At 48.4% G+C, this 15439-nt stretch overlaps 4 protein-coding genes across 8 annotated transcripts; 2 read left to right on the plus strand and 2 right to left on the minus strand.

Annotated features, from left to right (window-relative positions):
• The first annotated feature begins 2792 nt into the window (after window positions 1-2792).
• Window positions 2793-5856, plus strand: LOC131891438 (transmembrane protein 87A-like). 3 transcript variants are annotated; one of them, XM_059241004.1, is made up of 9 exons: window positions 2793-3116; window positions 3177-3593; window positions 3744-3942; window positions 4061-4195; window positions 4276-4561; window positions 4635-4832; window positions 4910-5094; window positions 5174-5308; window positions 5380-5856. In XM_059241004.1, the coding sequence occupies exons 2-9, from the start codon at window positions 3336-3338 to the stop codon at window positions 5595-5597; spliced, it is 1614 nt and encodes a 537-aa protein (XP_059096987.1). In that variant the 5' UTR covers window positions 2793-3116; window positions 3177-3335; the 3' UTR covers window positions 5598-5856. The 3 variants fall into 3 exon arrangements, with proteins under 3 accessions (XP_059096987.1, XP_059096986.1, XP_059096985.1); XM_059241003.1 differs by having other exon boundaries at window positions 3206-3593; XM_059241002.1 differs by having other exon boundaries at window positions 2793-3593.
• Window positions 5857-6549: 693 nt separating this feature from the next.
• LOC131891440 (leukocyte surface antigen CD53-like) lies at window positions 6550-8867 on the minus strand. Its single transcript, XM_059241006.1, has 3 exons — window positions 8595-8867; window positions 7868-8081; window positions 6550-7785 (listed from the first exon to the last, which is right to left on the minus strand). The coding sequence occupies exons 1-3, from the start codon at window positions 8655-8657 to the stop codon at window positions 7034-7036; spliced, it is 1029 nt and encodes a 342-aa protein (XP_059096989.1). The 5' UTR covers window positions 8658-8867; the 3' UTR covers window positions 6550-7033.
• Window positions 8868-10054: 1187 nt separating this feature from the next.
• Window positions 10055-13186, plus strand: LOC131891846 (uncharacterized). Its single transcript, XM_059241521.1, has 5 exons — window positions 10055-10425; window positions 10961-11086; window positions 12285-12425; window positions 12549-12689; window positions 12781-13186. The coding sequence occupies exons 1-5, from the start codon at window positions 10234-10236 to the stop codon at window positions 12856-12858; spliced, it is 678 nt and encodes a 225-aa protein (XP_059097504.1). The 5' UTR covers window positions 10055-10233; the 3' UTR covers window positions 12859-13186.
• Window positions 12856-15439, minus strand: LOC131891845 (RNA-binding protein lark-like; the record flags this gene model as incomplete). 3 transcript variants are annotated; one of them, XM_059241519.1, is given in 5 exon segments in its annotated part: window positions 12856-12990; window positions 13152-13222; window positions 13803-14342; window positions 14441-14902; window positions 15095-15439. In XM_059241519.1, coding segments are annotated over 4 exon segments (1143 nt in total). In that variant the 3' UTR covers window positions 12856-12990; window positions 13152-13197.

Genomic DNA, 15439 nt, shown 5'->3' on the forward strand with positions numbered 1-15439 from the left:
CAACCCAAGCTATTAAAGCTTCCATAATGAAAGGCTTATTGATTGAGGACGGAGTTTTCCCATCCAAAACCAGATCAAGACAATTCCTAGCCCCTTCAGAAAGTCCCTTCAACAAAGCTTCCATGGTTATTGAAAGCAAGAGCCATCGATCAATTTATTTGTTCAATTTTTTATGTATCCATAAATAGTTAGTTAGTTAGTTTATTTGTTTGTTTGTTAGTTGGTTAACTACTGGCATCGATAGTCAGTGAGTGAGACTAAATTCTTACTCAGCTAGTCGACGAGCTAAGGGATGGATGGATGATCCGAGGAGCTAAACCCTACGTGCAGTTTTAGCTAGTAGAGCGAGAAAGGGAGGGAGCGCCCGCACGGTTCGAGCAAGAGTGCTTGAACCAGCGAGAAAGGAGGGACCTTTAAAGGATTTAAAGAGCCAGTTAAAGAAGGGACTGCTGCTCTCCTCCTCTTTGGCTAACTAGACCATGATTGGACTTGTGTTTGACTTGGGCTGGCCAAAGACTCGCACACAGCATACATGTCTCACAGAGCTAAGGTCCTGCTGGATACAGGCAGGACGGCGTAGCCTGCTCTCCTAGACATGGAGTAGTGGAGTGGAGAGCTCGGTCGAAGATCGAACGTCTTCTAGCGAGGTTTGGTAGAGCTATGCGTTACCTCTTGACCTGATGCATTCCCACTGACAGAGTGCTCAATGAATAGGGACCTTTAAGCTGATGTCAAACTCAACCTTCTGAGAAAAAGGGTCACGAAACCTCCATTTTGATTCGTCCTTGGGCGGTCACTTGTCACATCTTATTTCCTTATACAACAGCTTAATCAAATCGACGGAGATTCTTGGGACAGTCATCTTCCATCTTGACTGGAATCTTGGGTTAATACTTATTGTCAACCATTACTAATCAGACTCGAATCTTGTATTTTATGTAAATAATTGAGCAAGCTGAACCGTTATGTCATTATGTTGCAAAAGGTTTCGCGGGTGAAGTCGAGTATCTTGAAATGCTGAATTTGTTTAATACACCTTTCCACATGAATACAAGCAGATGAGCACTTGCAGGCAGAAATCGATATCAGAAAATTTGAATTAAATGGTGAGAACGATAAGATACCTGACTAGCATGATATATCACACTAATTATGACTAGAATTGTTTATTGTGTGAACTACTCAAACATCGAATTGATGATAACAGAAGGGGTTTAATAATGGACTTATAATTTGGAACCATGCAGGGAAAAAAGTTTTTTAAACGCACTCACTGTTCAAGAATGTTTCAGGCATAAGTGTTCCATATACAAGCAGAAAAATGAATGGTAACGTGTACGAGATTTGACATTTAATTCCAAAAAAGGCCCATTTTCTAATTTGCGCGTCTTCATCAAATCTGATCCTTCACGAGCTAAGAAAAGTGATCGCAAAGATTGGTGGTCCCAAAGAAGTGATATTGTTAACAGTCTTAAGCACACCTTCAACATAAGAGGGAAGTCGAAGAAAATACATCTCTCTTTTAATGTTTGAAGAGAGTGAAGATATTCTGTTCGGATAAGAATTGCGCCACTTGGGGATTCTTCTTTGCACTTTCTCTATACGGCCAATATCCCCTGTTAGGAGGGTTCCATACTTTGAGCTTAGTCTACATGAAAAAAGTGAAGAGGAGAATCACAGCCAGTACATCAACAGTTGGGTAGAGACAAGCGATGAAAATCTTGATTACTGCAGAAGATTGGGTGGGTCAGATTGAACAGATCCTGTTTTTGCTCCCGCCGTTGATGACATTTGGACCGGAGCCGGAAAAACGTGCGTGACCGCCAATATTCAGAAGGGATGTCAGGCCAAGGACAGTAGGGTGTTAGTACGTCCTTGACCGAGAAGGACAACTTGTGTCCGGACGTCACCTCCGGAAAGGTCAGGTTCCCAACATTGGGACACTAACCTGGCCAGCCCGATTTTTGGCTGTAAAAATACCTCCATGCATTTTTGGCATATTGGGGAACGCACAGAAATCGTTTGAGGAATTTGGTGAAGGTGGCATCGGCGGATTTGAGGGCGGATTGGGCGGAAGGCAGTGGAGGAAAATTGGGTTGATGTAGGTCCGGAAGAGTTGAAGAACTATTGGAGAGGGAAGATTCTTAATGGGAAGTCTATTGGAAATGTTTTCGATCCTGGCCCTAGCTTTGACTATTGATGATTTGAGATGGTTGGTGGAGGAAAGTTGGGTTGATGGTGCTTGAGGAGAGATCCACAAAGATTGGACAATTTCATAGAGGAGAGTAACTTGCCGAGGTGTTAGAGCGGCTGCTCTGGAAATCAAATTGGAATTTGTGAAGGAGATCCCTATCCTCGGCCAATCCGGAAAAGCGGACAGCTAAAAGGGTGGGTGAATATCATCTTTCAGAAGAGTTGGCCACTGCGGTGGCCTCTGAATAAAATTTGCGCGAGTCCACTGATTGTAAGAGATTCCCGTGGATGCGATTCATCCATCCTTCTAGAACTCTTGAACGTTGAGTGTAATGGCAGAACAGCTTCATTGAAATTTTGGAGGAATGAATGCTAAATGTGTTCAATAGTCTTAGTAGCGCTGGAAAAGTGACCGTCCAGGAGATTTGTTTACCTTTCCTTTTTAATATGACGTCATCAGTCAGCTGTAGCTTAAAGGTGCCTATTCCATCTTCATGCTCAAGTACTGAACTAAGAGGTAACGCAAAACTGAAACGTCTTCTAGCGAGGTTTCAGAGCGCTTTCCATGTCCTAGATCATCAGACGCCTATCCTTCCTGCGTCATCTCTGGGCCCTATTTGAGAGTTGGACACCGAGACTGAGTACGCTGATTGCCTCTCGTCTGCTAGCTGGTGCTTTCTGGTGTCAACCTTTATCAATTGTTCGGTAGATGGCTCTTTTCCTTCTGGCCAGTGAGGGGGGCCCACTGGGAAAAGCTTTGCGCTCTAGATCTATGATGCAGGCGTGCGAAAGTGCATTCACGTCACGAACCCGCTAGCCTCGTGGGAAGGATTGACTACGTCGACAGCATTGAGGTCGCATCACCGGGCTCTGTGCCACCTACCCAAGAACCCACCCCTCCCCATCTGTGTATCCATCTGTCGGTAATCCGATTCTTCCCCCTACCTCTGGCTCTGTTATCCACCCTTCTTCATATTGTGTAGTTGATCCGTCCGTCGCTCCCTCCCTACAGATATAGAGGAGGCAGGTCTGTGTGGGTCCACGCATCCCCCTGGATTCCTTCCCATCCGGGACTGACCTTGTTTCTCGTCGCCGTGTTGAGTTGCCAACCAGCCCAGCCGACAGCCTCACATCGCCGCATCATGGGTGGGTCCTGGACCCTCCCAGGGTGGAGCCGGGTGGCCGTTTTAGCGTGGCTCGTGGGCTGGTGCACACCGGGCAGCCAAGCCGCTTTGCCGGAGGTGGGCCGCTGGACTTTGAGCTTCAACGCCAGTCATGAGTATAATGGCGTGGCCAAGAACGTGTATGCGGGCACGCAGATCTTGATACGGGTGCAATGCGCGGGCACGGACTTGCCCGCTGAATCTATTTCCATCGGATGGATCTTACGCGAGACCCAGGTATCCATCATTCACCCACCCACCCGGATGTCTGGTCAGCGATGCCTAGATATGCTTTGACTTGCAAGATCGATCGATCAAACCATAGAAAAAGGTGTTACTGACCTGAGGCTTGTGTGTGTGTGTTTGACCTTTGATCCTGATTTCCAGTGCTGGAACGAGTACGCCTTCCTCGAGTCCCAAAGCGACGTGTACTCCACGTACTACAATCAGCCCAATATCCACTTGAACATTCCCGGCTTCAACGCCTCGGCCGTCCAATTCCAGCGCTATTCTGAGGACAAGCACACCTGCGACGGGGTCATCGTCTTGACGCCTCAATTTCCTGCGCCCAATGGCACCATCACCGGTAAGAGTCCGGACAGTCCATGGATACGATTTATTGGAGTACATCGTTACCCCATACAGGGAAATCTAGCCTGACGAGGATGATTGATGTAATATACTCTGTTTATTCGCGCCAATAGGTCACGGTTCTTTTGGGTACAAATCTGCGCCCCCGCAATTCACCGTTCAATATGACGGCGACTATTTGTTGGTCATTCATATGCAAGGGCCACCCAAGGGCTCGTTCAACGCAGTGGTCGACGTGGAGATGATAGGTAATACAATTCAAAGGAACCGAATTCAACCGAAAGATTCGGAGTGGATTCATGGTCATGCAGCGTTTAATCATTCCCAGGTCCTCATGGGTACTTGTCCGTGGTGGATTTCCCACTCTTGCCATTTTATGGCATCATGTGCGGTCTTTACATTCTGATGGGTCTGGCTTGGCTCATCTTGTGCGCGCGGCATTGGCGCGATCTCTTGCGCATCCAGTTTTGGATCGGGGGCGTCATTTTCCTGGGTATGCTGGAGAAGGCCATGTTTTTGGCCGAATTCTCCAACATCAACACTCACGGCCTCGAGACTCGCGGACTCATTCTGGCCGCCGAAATCGTGTCATGTGCCAAACGATCCTTGGCTAGGTGACTGTCCATATCCCCGTGTGAAATCAACCGTTCTTACTTTGGACTTTTTTCTTTTGTACTTGGTTCGTAGAATGCTGGTCATTATTGTCAGCCTGGGCTTTGGGATCGTCAAGCCTCGGTTGGGACCCACCCTACATCGAGTGGTGGGCATCGGCGGACTCTACTTCGTGCTTGCCTCCATTGAGTCCTATCTACGCATTATGAAACCCAAGAACGACGTGTCTGGTACAGCCTTGATGGCTGGCATTCCCTTGGCCGTCATTGATAGGTGAGTCGCCGACAAACCAGATACCAGAGACATCCGAGTTGAATTCTTCGGCTCATCCTCTTCTGCCTTTGCCTTAGTTCCATTTGTTGGTGGGTGTTTTCGGCTCTGATCCAAACCACCCGCACCCTCAGACTTCGACGCAACGTTGTCAAATTGTCGCTGTACCGCCACTTCACGAACACCCTTGTGTTTGCCGTTATGGCAAGTGTGATTTTTATGCTGTGGAGCATCAAATACCACAAACTCGAGGAGTGTCTCCGAGGTCAGATTTCTAATTTCGTCACCATAAAAACATTGCAGTTGTTGTGATATAGGGTATTGCACTTATTTTGTCATCTCAGATTGGCGCGATTTGTGGGTGGACGATGCGTTCTGGCATTTGCTCTTCTCCATTATCTTGGTGATGATCATGTTCTTGTGGCGACCATCGCAAAACAACCAAAGATACGCCTTCACCCCGCTTCTGGACAGTGAAGGTAGCCACGGTCACGACGGTGTGATGATCACTTGAATGGCCAATAACTAATTGTTATGATGATCTGTGCAGATGACGAGTCGGACGAGGACGACGAGGATGATCCGTTTTACAAGGGGAAAGTGACCATGCGGAGCGTAGGTAAGAGTCCCAAGCTCTCCCCCAAAGAGGACGAGGACCCCATGAAGTGGATCGAGGAGAATATTCCCGAGTCTGAAAACCCGTTGCCCGTTCTGGATTCGGAGGAGGAGATCGAGACCACCAAGTTTGAATTCAGTAAGATGCAATAGTGGCCAATCATCCTCTCGGTTATTGCCATGACCGCCGTGGTGGCAAATTCTTGATGACCTCTTCGAGTGTTAATGACTGGACGGGGAATTTTCCATTCGGCCCTTGCTGCAGATAGGACAGTATTTTCTACACGTTTGACCTGCTCCTCCACCTCCCGGTTGAGTTATTTGTTCCGTTTTTTGTTACCTTGTTTATGATTTGTCATTGAGTGATTCAAATGAAACGTCGTTTGCTGTGAATATAATCAATTATAGCCTTCTCGGTGTGGCTGGAACACTTTTTTTTCTGGGGCCCTTAGTTTTGCAACAAAGAGGCTAATCTGTTGACAGTGCTAGTCATCGTTAACCACATTGTTGGTGAATCGTTCATCAATAAGTCAACTTCTATCAGGCATTTTTGACTCTATGGTATTTAGGAACGGTCAAGGGGACGCATGCGCGAGCTTACTGAGTAGGACACTTTTTTAGGACAAGGTGGAGGATGGCACCGAGACATAATCCGGTCAAAATCCCCCTCCCTTTCCCCCAGAAAAAACCTTCTTCCAAAAAAGACTTTCAGCTATTGGTACAAACGCAATTCACGTTCTTGAGCAATGAACTAGAAGATAAGTAAATGGCATTACCCGAGATTTGAGCATGAGAGGAAAAACCCTGATTTATTGATTCAAAAACGAAGTGAGGATCAAATTAATTTTTATTTGTACATTCCTAATAATCATTTGTATCTTCATAGGTTCCACAGAGAATTCAAGTTGTCTGTTCATGTGTAACTATATGTAAAAGATGAGTAATTTAAAAATTCTGACAACTACTTTACAACATGGATATGGGACTGAAAAACGGAGAGTGGTCACCAAATTTCGAACAATGCCACAGGATTGTCATCCTATTTCTGGGGAGGGTCGTTGGCGGGGCAGGGTGGGGTCGAGTATGCAAAATGATGATGACTGTCTTTGGTCTTGAAGTCCAAAGGTTATTTTATTTGACAAAGAACGAAAGCAAAACAGAACGGATATGGTCGACCAAGAAGTAGCACTGAAGGTACTGAAGCACAGAGATTTGTGAAAATTCACAAAGAAGTCTCATGAGGGTCTTACGTGTCTTCACTTGGGTATGTTTACAAGAGGGCGCTACCAATCGCAGCTTACCCAGAATGCAATCAGGCGTAGAAAAATAGCGATACCTAGGTCTCTTTAGGAGGAGAAAATGCGAAGTAGATCAGATGAGTGACACACCCAAATGGTGGGTGAGTTAACTCACAAGGTTGTTTTTGTTCCTTCAATCTGGTGCACACGTTTGAATGGCGTAGCATCCAAATTTTTGATGTCGATGGACGATGGTCGTCCTAGATAATGAGCGGGGCAAGAGGGCAGTTGAAAGCTATGGTAGAAAACATCTCTCACGGTACAAAGCCATTCATTGGGCCCGAGGGGAGATTAGAACTGGTTCCGACGGGCCATAACCTCGTGATAGGCCGGGGGTTGAATGAGTGGTTTGGTGTATTCGTGCGGCTCGGGCGGAATGAGGCCGGTGGGATAGCTGTCAGCCGAGTGCTGAAGCGCCTCATGGTCGCGGAACTGCGGATTGTAGGGCGGTGCACTAGGGTAAGCGCTATCGTGGGCGCGGTAGATGTAGCCCGTCTCCTCAGAGTACTGACTTTGACGCGAGTCTGAGCGTTTGTTTCGTCGGCGGCGCATGCCACGCCCGTTGGACGATGCACCACTGGCGTGACGCGTGGAGGTTCGCCGATCGCCATGGAGACAAACGCAAAGGGCTAGACTCACCATGAGCGCCAGACAGACGGGAATGGCCCAAAAGAGCACCACCAACGGGCCGTGTACCTGACTGACACAGCCGGCCATGTAAGCATTGTTGGGTTCAGGCTGGTACACGCAGTCAGATACCTCACTGGGCCAACAGCACGAGGCGGGTACTTTGCGTCCCGGCTTCAGCCCGCGCACCGAGGCCCAATCACGAAAGGATTCGGCGCCGCAGCACGCTAACATGGGCTGGACGGCGTCCCAGAAGGCGCGCACCATGGACTGGTGGGCTACCGGGTCGTAGTAGGGGATGGTCTTTTGGAGCTCGGCCGTGACCATGGCCACTTCCGAAGGGAAGTGGCTATACATGAAGAGGATGGCGCCCACATTGGCGCCCAAAAAGACGAACAAGATGATGATGAACGAGCCTGGAATAACGAGCAAAAGTGGTAGAGCGCTCAAGACGCCTTGAGACCGGAGATTGGGCCAGCACACAGAAACGGGTCTTACCCAGCATGCATCGATTCTGACAAGCGGCGCCACAGCATCCCAGGAAGGTGAACACGAAGAAGAAGGCGCACACGACTAATCCGATGAGGAGAAGCATGAAGTACAACGCGCTCGGGTTATCGGCACTCACATCCGCCTGGATGGGGAAGCCCAAGATGGACTCGGACTCCACCAGGAGAAACACTCCGCCGGCCAACAACGTGCCAAACAACACCTAGGACAGAGACCAAACACCATCAGGACATGTCTCTGTATTGATTGGATTCTTCGATTAATGTCTGCATTAAAGGGGCATGGGGGATCATGATTCATGATGGCCTTTGGATGGATTCACCGTCAACCCTCCCAAGCCCAGCTCAGGCACCGCATGACTCATGGCCTGAACAAAGAGATCCATGTCCAGTGGACTTCCTTGGACTGCCTGCCTACCCGTTTAGGCTTCCTTAATTCTCCGCCCCTTGATGGGAAATTTGGAGCCGGGTTATGCGCTTTGGACAGTTCTACTACTACCGTTTTAGCGTTTTAGGGTTTGGCCTATGGTCTCCGGTTAGGTGACGTTGGAAAAGTCACCCTCAACGCCAACGTACGAAATAGAGACTAATGTCGTCATGGGTCGACTGTCCAGAGGGACCTTACCGGCCATCCCGGACCTAATTGGCCATGGCCCCAGGCTCAAACCCCCAAACCCCCATCCATCTCGGGCCATCTGGGTTCGGCCCTGACTTACCCAAGCGGCCAGATTGACCAAAAAGAGCAGGAACTTGGCCAAGTCCAAGCAGCACTTGGCCATGATGAGGGTGGGGAGGCTGGCGGTGGGGGAGCAAGTCCCACGAAGGCCAGTTGGGGACCGGTCGGTGATGGGACTTGCAATCAGGAGAATACCCAGTCAGGAGTCAGAACGAGCCCGCCTGGAATGGCTCTTTTTCCGGATGGGCCGAATCACCTCCCAAATGAATCAACACTGTTCTTGTCTTGGTGCGCTGTCCGGGCAGGCCCTGCTCATCGGGTAGAAGCGCTAGAAGTAAAAGCGGTAGAAGTAGAACGGTAGCCTGGCGAGCTTTGATCCTAGAGGGGCTCAGCCTCACAGGCTCACATTTCAGATACACCTCCACACAGCGAGCAGGGTGGCCACAAAGTTTCACCTCATCCCGATAGTAAGAGGCTCAATAACCTGATTTAGTACTTCATCCGTGATCTGTTGTCCCCATGAAATTCCTCTATTGCCCTACCCACGGACTTCTAGAGATATGGACTGCCAACGGAAGGAAAAATATCATATCTCCTCAATCGCTCATCTTATTCCAAATAAGCACTTCATACGATCACAAGGTCTGGTTAAATAGATGAACTCAGCCCAGTTTGAGCTCAAACCTATGCTTAGGGAACTCGGGAGACATGTTCAAAGCTATGTAGTAAAAAGTACATAAAATTTGAATTTTTGGCCTACTCTTGGTCAGCTACAACTCTTGGTTATGTCAATGTATAAAAGGTGTTAATAAGAGTGTATAATCATACAAAATTCTCATTGATCAGCTTATTTATGTCTGTGAAGTATGCTAGACATAATTTTACAACTCGCTGCCTCTTGATCTTAGTTTTTTTTCATATTTTGGATTTCAAATGGACACTGAAGTTTCTAATTAGGGTTAAAGAGCATATGTGCGTGCATATTTTGACCACTTTGTATGCATATTTAATGGCATAGAAGGGATTTTGATTTGCTAACTGCTTGGATTTAATGAGCAAAAACCACGGAGGAAAATCTGATCAAGGTTGGCAAAGCCATATTTGTGCTCTGTTCCACACAAATGACAACTATTATTATGGTACTTTTCCAGTTTTTTGTCACATTTGCTTTGAATCTCAATAAATATATGTCATATTGAGAACTGTATGCTTGATTATTGAGCTATTTATATGCCTATTACCTTATGGTACATGGCTTATAATAGTGTTTGGTTACAAGCAAGTAAAATCGTCCAAATGTGGCGAAACAGTTTTTTGAAACCCTGGCAACCCTGCCGAGCTATCCCGAACGTCCCGGGCATCCCCCTTGATCGAAGAGGAGGAGAATATTTCATTTTAGTTTTCTTTTCTGCCACCCGGCAGCCAGGATGAGCGAGTGCGCTTGATTTTTGCGCTCGGTTGCAGCAGTTGCATTCCAAGGCCCGCCCGCCACAACAACTATCCACGACAGCAGACATAACATTGGATTGGCGAACCGTAAATTTCATAACAAATGATGTAAGGCAGCAAGTCCGTAACTAACCTCCGTCCCACCCCACATTTCGGGTGGACCCGTAACCCGTTCAATTGAAGTGGCTCAACGACTTGGGATTGGTCAATCCATTATTGTTCAGTTCAAGATGCCCAAGCGAGCTTTGTCCACGCTGAAGACCGCCGGGGGTTCCGGATCCAAAAAGGTCAAACAGGGCGTCTCAACGACGGCCCAGGCGGACCGGACCGCCCCTCCGCCTCAACGCAATGCCCGTGGTCAACTCGAATTCGAGGGTTTTCCGATGTTTCGCCCCAATCGCACGCCCGCCCAAGTCTTGCAAGTGAGTGCGCCCTAGGGTGTTGAGGCTGGTTCAAAACATGACAATCCACTATTTCAATTTTTCCGATCGGTGGGCATTTTTTGCATTAATTTGCTCCTTGGTCTTTTTCACTGGGGGACGCCAGGGTGGGGACTGTACAGTATTCTGAGAAGCTACTGTGGTGAACGGTAAGGTCACCACCAGTATTTTGAATGCTTTGACTAGAGAGCGTTCCAAAGCATTGGTCCTTAAAAAAAGAAGCCTCATCTACTCTGAGTTGAGAAATCATGTATTAGATATTTTCATTTGTTCAACAAAAAGAGGAAGAATTAATTAACAAAGCCAAGAATAAGACCAAAACGTTAAGAGAATGATAAAAAATGGAAATAAACGAAATTCTGCAATAGAAATAACACTAAATGATCGGAAGGTTGAAAAACAAAATGCATGTTTTGAAAAGCCCTGTTGATGCATAAATTGCTGGCCTGATCAATCACCTAGTGATTAGCCATGATTCAATGCTCAATTTTTGTTGGTGTATTTTGTGATTGGGTAGGCGGGCAGCTTCGGGGGCACTTATTTCCGTCCCATATACTCGTCCGTCACCGGGGAAAAATATGGAGCGTCCGTGTGGCAGGAATTGCCCGACCACTGGTTGACCGGACTCAATGTCAAAACCCAGGTAAGCCCAAACCAAATTTGCCAGACATGCATGCCTCCGTTGAGGGGGGGGAGGAGGGGTCTTCGTCAGAGCAGTAGTCACGAAATTACAAGTAACGAAATTATAACAGTTCGTTCCTTTTTTCGAAAAAGGAACTGTAATCCCACTAAATTTTAAAACCGAGTAATTGTAACGACTCAAAAACATCACAATAGGGTATGTCAAGTGAACGGGTTCATGAACAACTGACGTTTATCCATGGAGTAAAATCAAAGGCAGCAAGTCCAGCCACCGCATTGTGTATGCATTGAGTTTTGACATTTATTTCATTTTGCCCGCATGTCTAAGGAAATATCATTGTGGTATTGAGCCATTTTGATATTGCGTTCACCGAATTACATGTTTATGTTTATTTTGTTGGGTTTTGTAACACAACTCACTCAAAATCACCCGATTATTGCAAATTCAATAGGCGGATGGTGCGAGGTTGCACCAATGTGATATTTGTCTTAGTTCTCCCTTCCTATAATGCCCAAAATCAGGGTGCCGGACCACATTTTTCCTTGAATTTCCTTCACTTGACATGCCCTATTACTCGCTATTTGTTCCTTTTTTTCACGTCCCAGAGTCAATGCGGGCAATTTTGGGAGACAGCTTATATGTCCAAAAGTGGGCAAAAATGGACAAAAGTGATCAAATGCGAGCACAAAATGTGCAAAAGTAATTGAAGTACAATTGTCCAAAAGTGGATAAACAAGTAAGTAATAACTTTCAAACCCTAATTTATGTAATTTCTTTGCCTAATCTATTTCTTAATCAGCAAATGGAAGCATTAATTGATAGAGTGTAAGCTTTCTTAATACACTGCACAATGTTGTATTTGATCAAGATTGTTAATTGGGATTCTCAAATAACAATGCATATATTAGAAATTAAAAATATTAGCGAAATGATTTGTCAGTTTTCTTCAAAGGTTAGTTGCTGCTTAATGTACCTATCTATTCACAAAGTTTACACTTAAATTAATGATTCCATTTGTTGGTTAGCATATAGATTAGGGGAAAAAAATACGTGAAAAAGGGTTTAAAAGTCACTTGGTGTCCAAAAGTCAAACTGATTCACAAAATTGCCCACTCTGCCTGGTTCGCGCCAAGGCTAGGACACTGAAGTGCTTTTCTTCTCAACCGCTCTCCTCTTTTCGTTCCAATGGGGTGAGTAGGTGGCTTCGAGTATATACGATGCTCAGGTCAACAAGTACAAAGCTAAATGCGGAGGATCCTTGGAAATGTGGGAGAGCTCAGGTTGGATCAAAGCGCAGGATCCCTACGGATGGTTCCAGTGGTATTGCCGATTCTATCAAGTAAGTTTCAAGATAGCCAATTTGACCATAATTCCAAGCCTACGTGCAACTATAGATTTGATTTGGCGAATAAAAACCGCGAGTATGGCTAAACGCTAATCAAGTCCTCCATCACCTTGTTAGGGACGGCGGACCGAGGACGACGAACGACAAATCTCCCGATGGAGCAATTGCGCGGGGGAAAAGGGCCGATGGAAGAATAACCTTATCACTAAAGTGGTCAAGGCTGGTGCCAAGTTCGATAACCCCGTTATAAGCCCAGTGGTAAGTGTTGCTTGAATTATGTGATTGCTCGGAGGCATAAGAGCGAGCGAGCGAGCGAGCGATGCGACCTTGATTCTCGCCTGGACTTTAGGTTCGGCAGACCTTGTTACATTGGGCTTACGAGCTCACAGAGGAGGACTTCATCCGAAGGAAGAAACAACTTAAATAGGTGCGAATGGTTTACTGGACTGAATGCATTTGAACGGGATTGAAGAAGAGTTACGCGGATGATACTGATCTGTCATGGTCGGGGATCTCCTGGATTTGGGTGCTCTACCACAAAGAGGTTGGCCGCCGTTATCTGGAAAGTACCGAAATCTTTTTTAATGTGTTGAAACAAATGCAGTTTCCCGTTTGCACGATCATCATTGCCCGACATATCACTTCACTCAGATCGTGTTACGTACTTATACCGTATTCTACAAGGACGGTACGATCAATCCAAATGACTCGTGCACCCACCTTGAAAAATAAACGTCGAACATGACATCTCGTTATTACATCGAACTCATTCGGTGAAAACTCCAAAGAACCTAGACCAAAGATTCATACAACTTCATGAATACGAATGCTGGAGATTAATTGAATTTATTCGCTTCGCTGTCAAGCGTGACCTCTCTGATTCTAGGACTGCGAGATCCACTTTACGGTAGTAATAGCGAGCAACATTATAATCAGTATGCGCGTTACGATTTGAAGTGAAAAAAAAAGAATGAGATAGCCATGGCCGCCATAAGCAAGTTCTTAATGGTATGATTGATGGGTCAAAAGGTGGCAGCAGAGGACGTCGTCGAGGTCACTACAACGGTCGCGGTTAGGACTACGGCGATGCAATTGGTTCGCGGTTCGGGTCTTCAACGATCGCATCACGGCAGCGGCGGCGACGGCAACGGCGACGGCAACGGCGACAACAGTGACAACAAAATCAACAACGGGTGGCTTTCAGCGTTCTTAGTAAGACCCATAGGATCCCCCCATGTCGTCTCGGCGCGAACTGTTAACGAAATGAAATAGTATGAACGCGAATTGAACGCACGCCGAGCTGGCCGGATTCGGAAAAGGCAGCGATCGAGACGAATGGACGAGCACTTGGACGGACGGACGCACACTTACCCGTAAGAGACGCCGGACGCACTGGGATAACCACCCATCGAGCCAGGAAAGGCGGGAGCGGGGGCGACGGCTGGTCGCCGTGAATAGGGCACCATGGCCGGGGCCGTACCCGAAGAGGCGCCCGAGTCATAGCCACCCGAGCGCCCCAGATCCAGGCTGGGACCGGAGGCGTAGCCCGGGGCAGCATACCCACCGGTCCCGTAGCGTACGGGCGCCGCGGGTGGATAGGCCTCACCAAACGGCTCGGGTCGACGGGGTGGGAGGGCCAAAGAACCACCGTAATAATCATCAGGACCGCCTCCGTAGCTGCGTCGTTCGTAAGGCTCGCGGGGAGCGGGGGCGGAATAGGCCGACTCGCGACGGTACATAGGTTCATCGTAACGGTCACGAGGGGCGGATCGGGACGGGTAGGGATCGGCTCGATCGCGCGGACGGTAGGGATCGGCACCGCGCATTCGGCCTCCTCCATCATATCGGTCGTCACGTCGCGGGGGGGGACCGCGGCCGCCACTGCGACGATCGGATCGGCTGTCAAAGTCACTAGAATCGAATGGAGCGAGACAATCACGGTCGGTCAGTCCGGGTCAGTTTGGCCCAGGCCATGCGTTCGGCCGCCAGCCAGCCCGAACGAGACTTACCTGGGACACTCGCGGGACCAATGGCCTCGTCCGCCGCATCGAAAACAGTCCTCTTTGGCCGTCGAGCGCACTCCGCTCTCCCGACGTCCCCCGCCCCCGCCGCCCCCTTTGGAATCGGAGACGGACATTTGGACGCGGATGGTGTGGCCTTGGAGTTGGTGGCCGTTGAGTTGTCGGATGAGGTCGGTGACGCGCGCAGCATCCAGGGCGGCGTCCAAGTGGACGAAGGCATAGTTTTTGATGACGTCGGCTTCGATGACGGGGGCGTGGTCGGTGAAGAGGTCTCGGATGTCTTGGGCCGTGGTGCCGGCCGGCAGATTGCCCACGAACAACTTGTGGGACGGATTTCGCGGTCCGCGCGTCTCGCTCTTTTCTACGCGGATCTCCCGGCCTTTGAGCGGCGTGTTGTGCAGTTCGCGCACCGCCTTTTCCCCGCCCGATTCCTCCTCCACATGCACGAACCTGAAGGGGTGAAAGCAAGTTAGAGGGGATTCCTCTGATCCTGAGGGACACGTGGGCCGAGTCACAGTCAAGCGGGTCAAGCTTGAGTCCTCCTTCCTGTGAACAGGGCCACGTTTCTACATCCGTTGGGGCTTTTCCGGCCTAGTGAATGGCTTCCCTCCCTCATTCCCTGCCTCCCTCTTCCGTTCTTACGCGTAGTTTTTGATCTTTTCGCATTCCGTGACCGTGCCATACGGCTCAAACAGGGGCTTGAGGTCTTGGGCCGTGATCAGGTCGTCGTCGCCCAAATTGCCTACGTAGATCTTCATGCTGTTGGTTGGACTCGGGGTCCCGGGGGTCCGTGAACCTGTGCTGGATATCCACGAGTCTTCACGTCTTCTATCGGACCCAAGGACTGAGGGCGGGAAGACGGTGAGGCGGTGAGTGAATCCTGCCTGCCTCGAACTTCTAACTGCCTCTAATCTCGATCTAGCAATCTAGCCGGTCCCACACAGCCATACAGGCAGCTACACACCCGCCCATGAAGACAGATCAAGG

The sequence above is a fragment of the Tigriopus californicus genome, chromosome 12 (assembly GCF_007210705.1).
Source record: "Tigriopus californicus strain San Diego chromosome 12, Tcal_SD_v2.1, whole genome shotgun sequence".
Lineage (NCBI taxonomy): Eukaryota > Metazoa > Arthropoda > Copepoda > Harpacticoida > Harpacticidae > Tigriopus > Tigriopus californicus.

Excerpts from the sequence above, each read along its gene's own strand:
- LOC131891440 (XM_059241006.1), bottom strand. The coding sequence starts at position 8,657 with ATGGCCAAGTGCTGCTTGGACTTGGCCAAGTTCCTGCTCTTTTTGGTC. Across the intron at positions 8,082-8,594 it reads TGGTCAATCTGGCCGCTTGG|GTGTTGTTTGGCACGTTGTT; the intron begins GTAAGTCAGGGC and ends TCTCTGTCCTAG. Across the intron at positions 7,786-7,867 it reads TCAGAATCGATGCATGCTGG|GCTCGTTCATCATCATCTTG; the intron begins GTAAGACCCGTT and ends TCGTTATTCCAG.
- LOC131891846 (XM_059241521.1), top strand. The coding sequence starts at position 10,234 with ATGCCCAAGCGAGCTTTGTCCACGCTGAAGACCGCCGGGGGTTCCGGA. Across the intron at positions 11,087-12,284 it reads GACTCAATGTCAAAACCCAG|GTGGCTTCGAGTATATACGA; the intron begins GTAAGCCCAAAC and ends TGGGGTGAGTAG. Across the intron at positions 12,426-12,548 it reads GGTATTGCCGATTCTATCAA|GGACGGCGGACCGAGGACGA; the intron begins GTAAGTTTCAAG and ends TCACCTTGTTAG.
- LOC131891438 (XM_059241002.1), top strand. The coding sequence starts at position 3,336 with ATGGGTGGGTCCTGGACCCTCCCAGGGTGGAGCCGGGTGGCCGTTTTA. Across the intron at positions 3,594-3,743 it reads GGATCTTACGCGAGACCCAG|TGCTGGAACGAGTACGCCTT; the intron begins GTATCCATCATT and ends CCTGATTTCCAG. Across the intron at positions 3,943-4,060 it reads GCCCAATGGCACCATCACCG|GTCACGGTTCTTTTGGGTAC; the intron begins GTAAGAGTCCGG and ends TCGCGCCAATAG.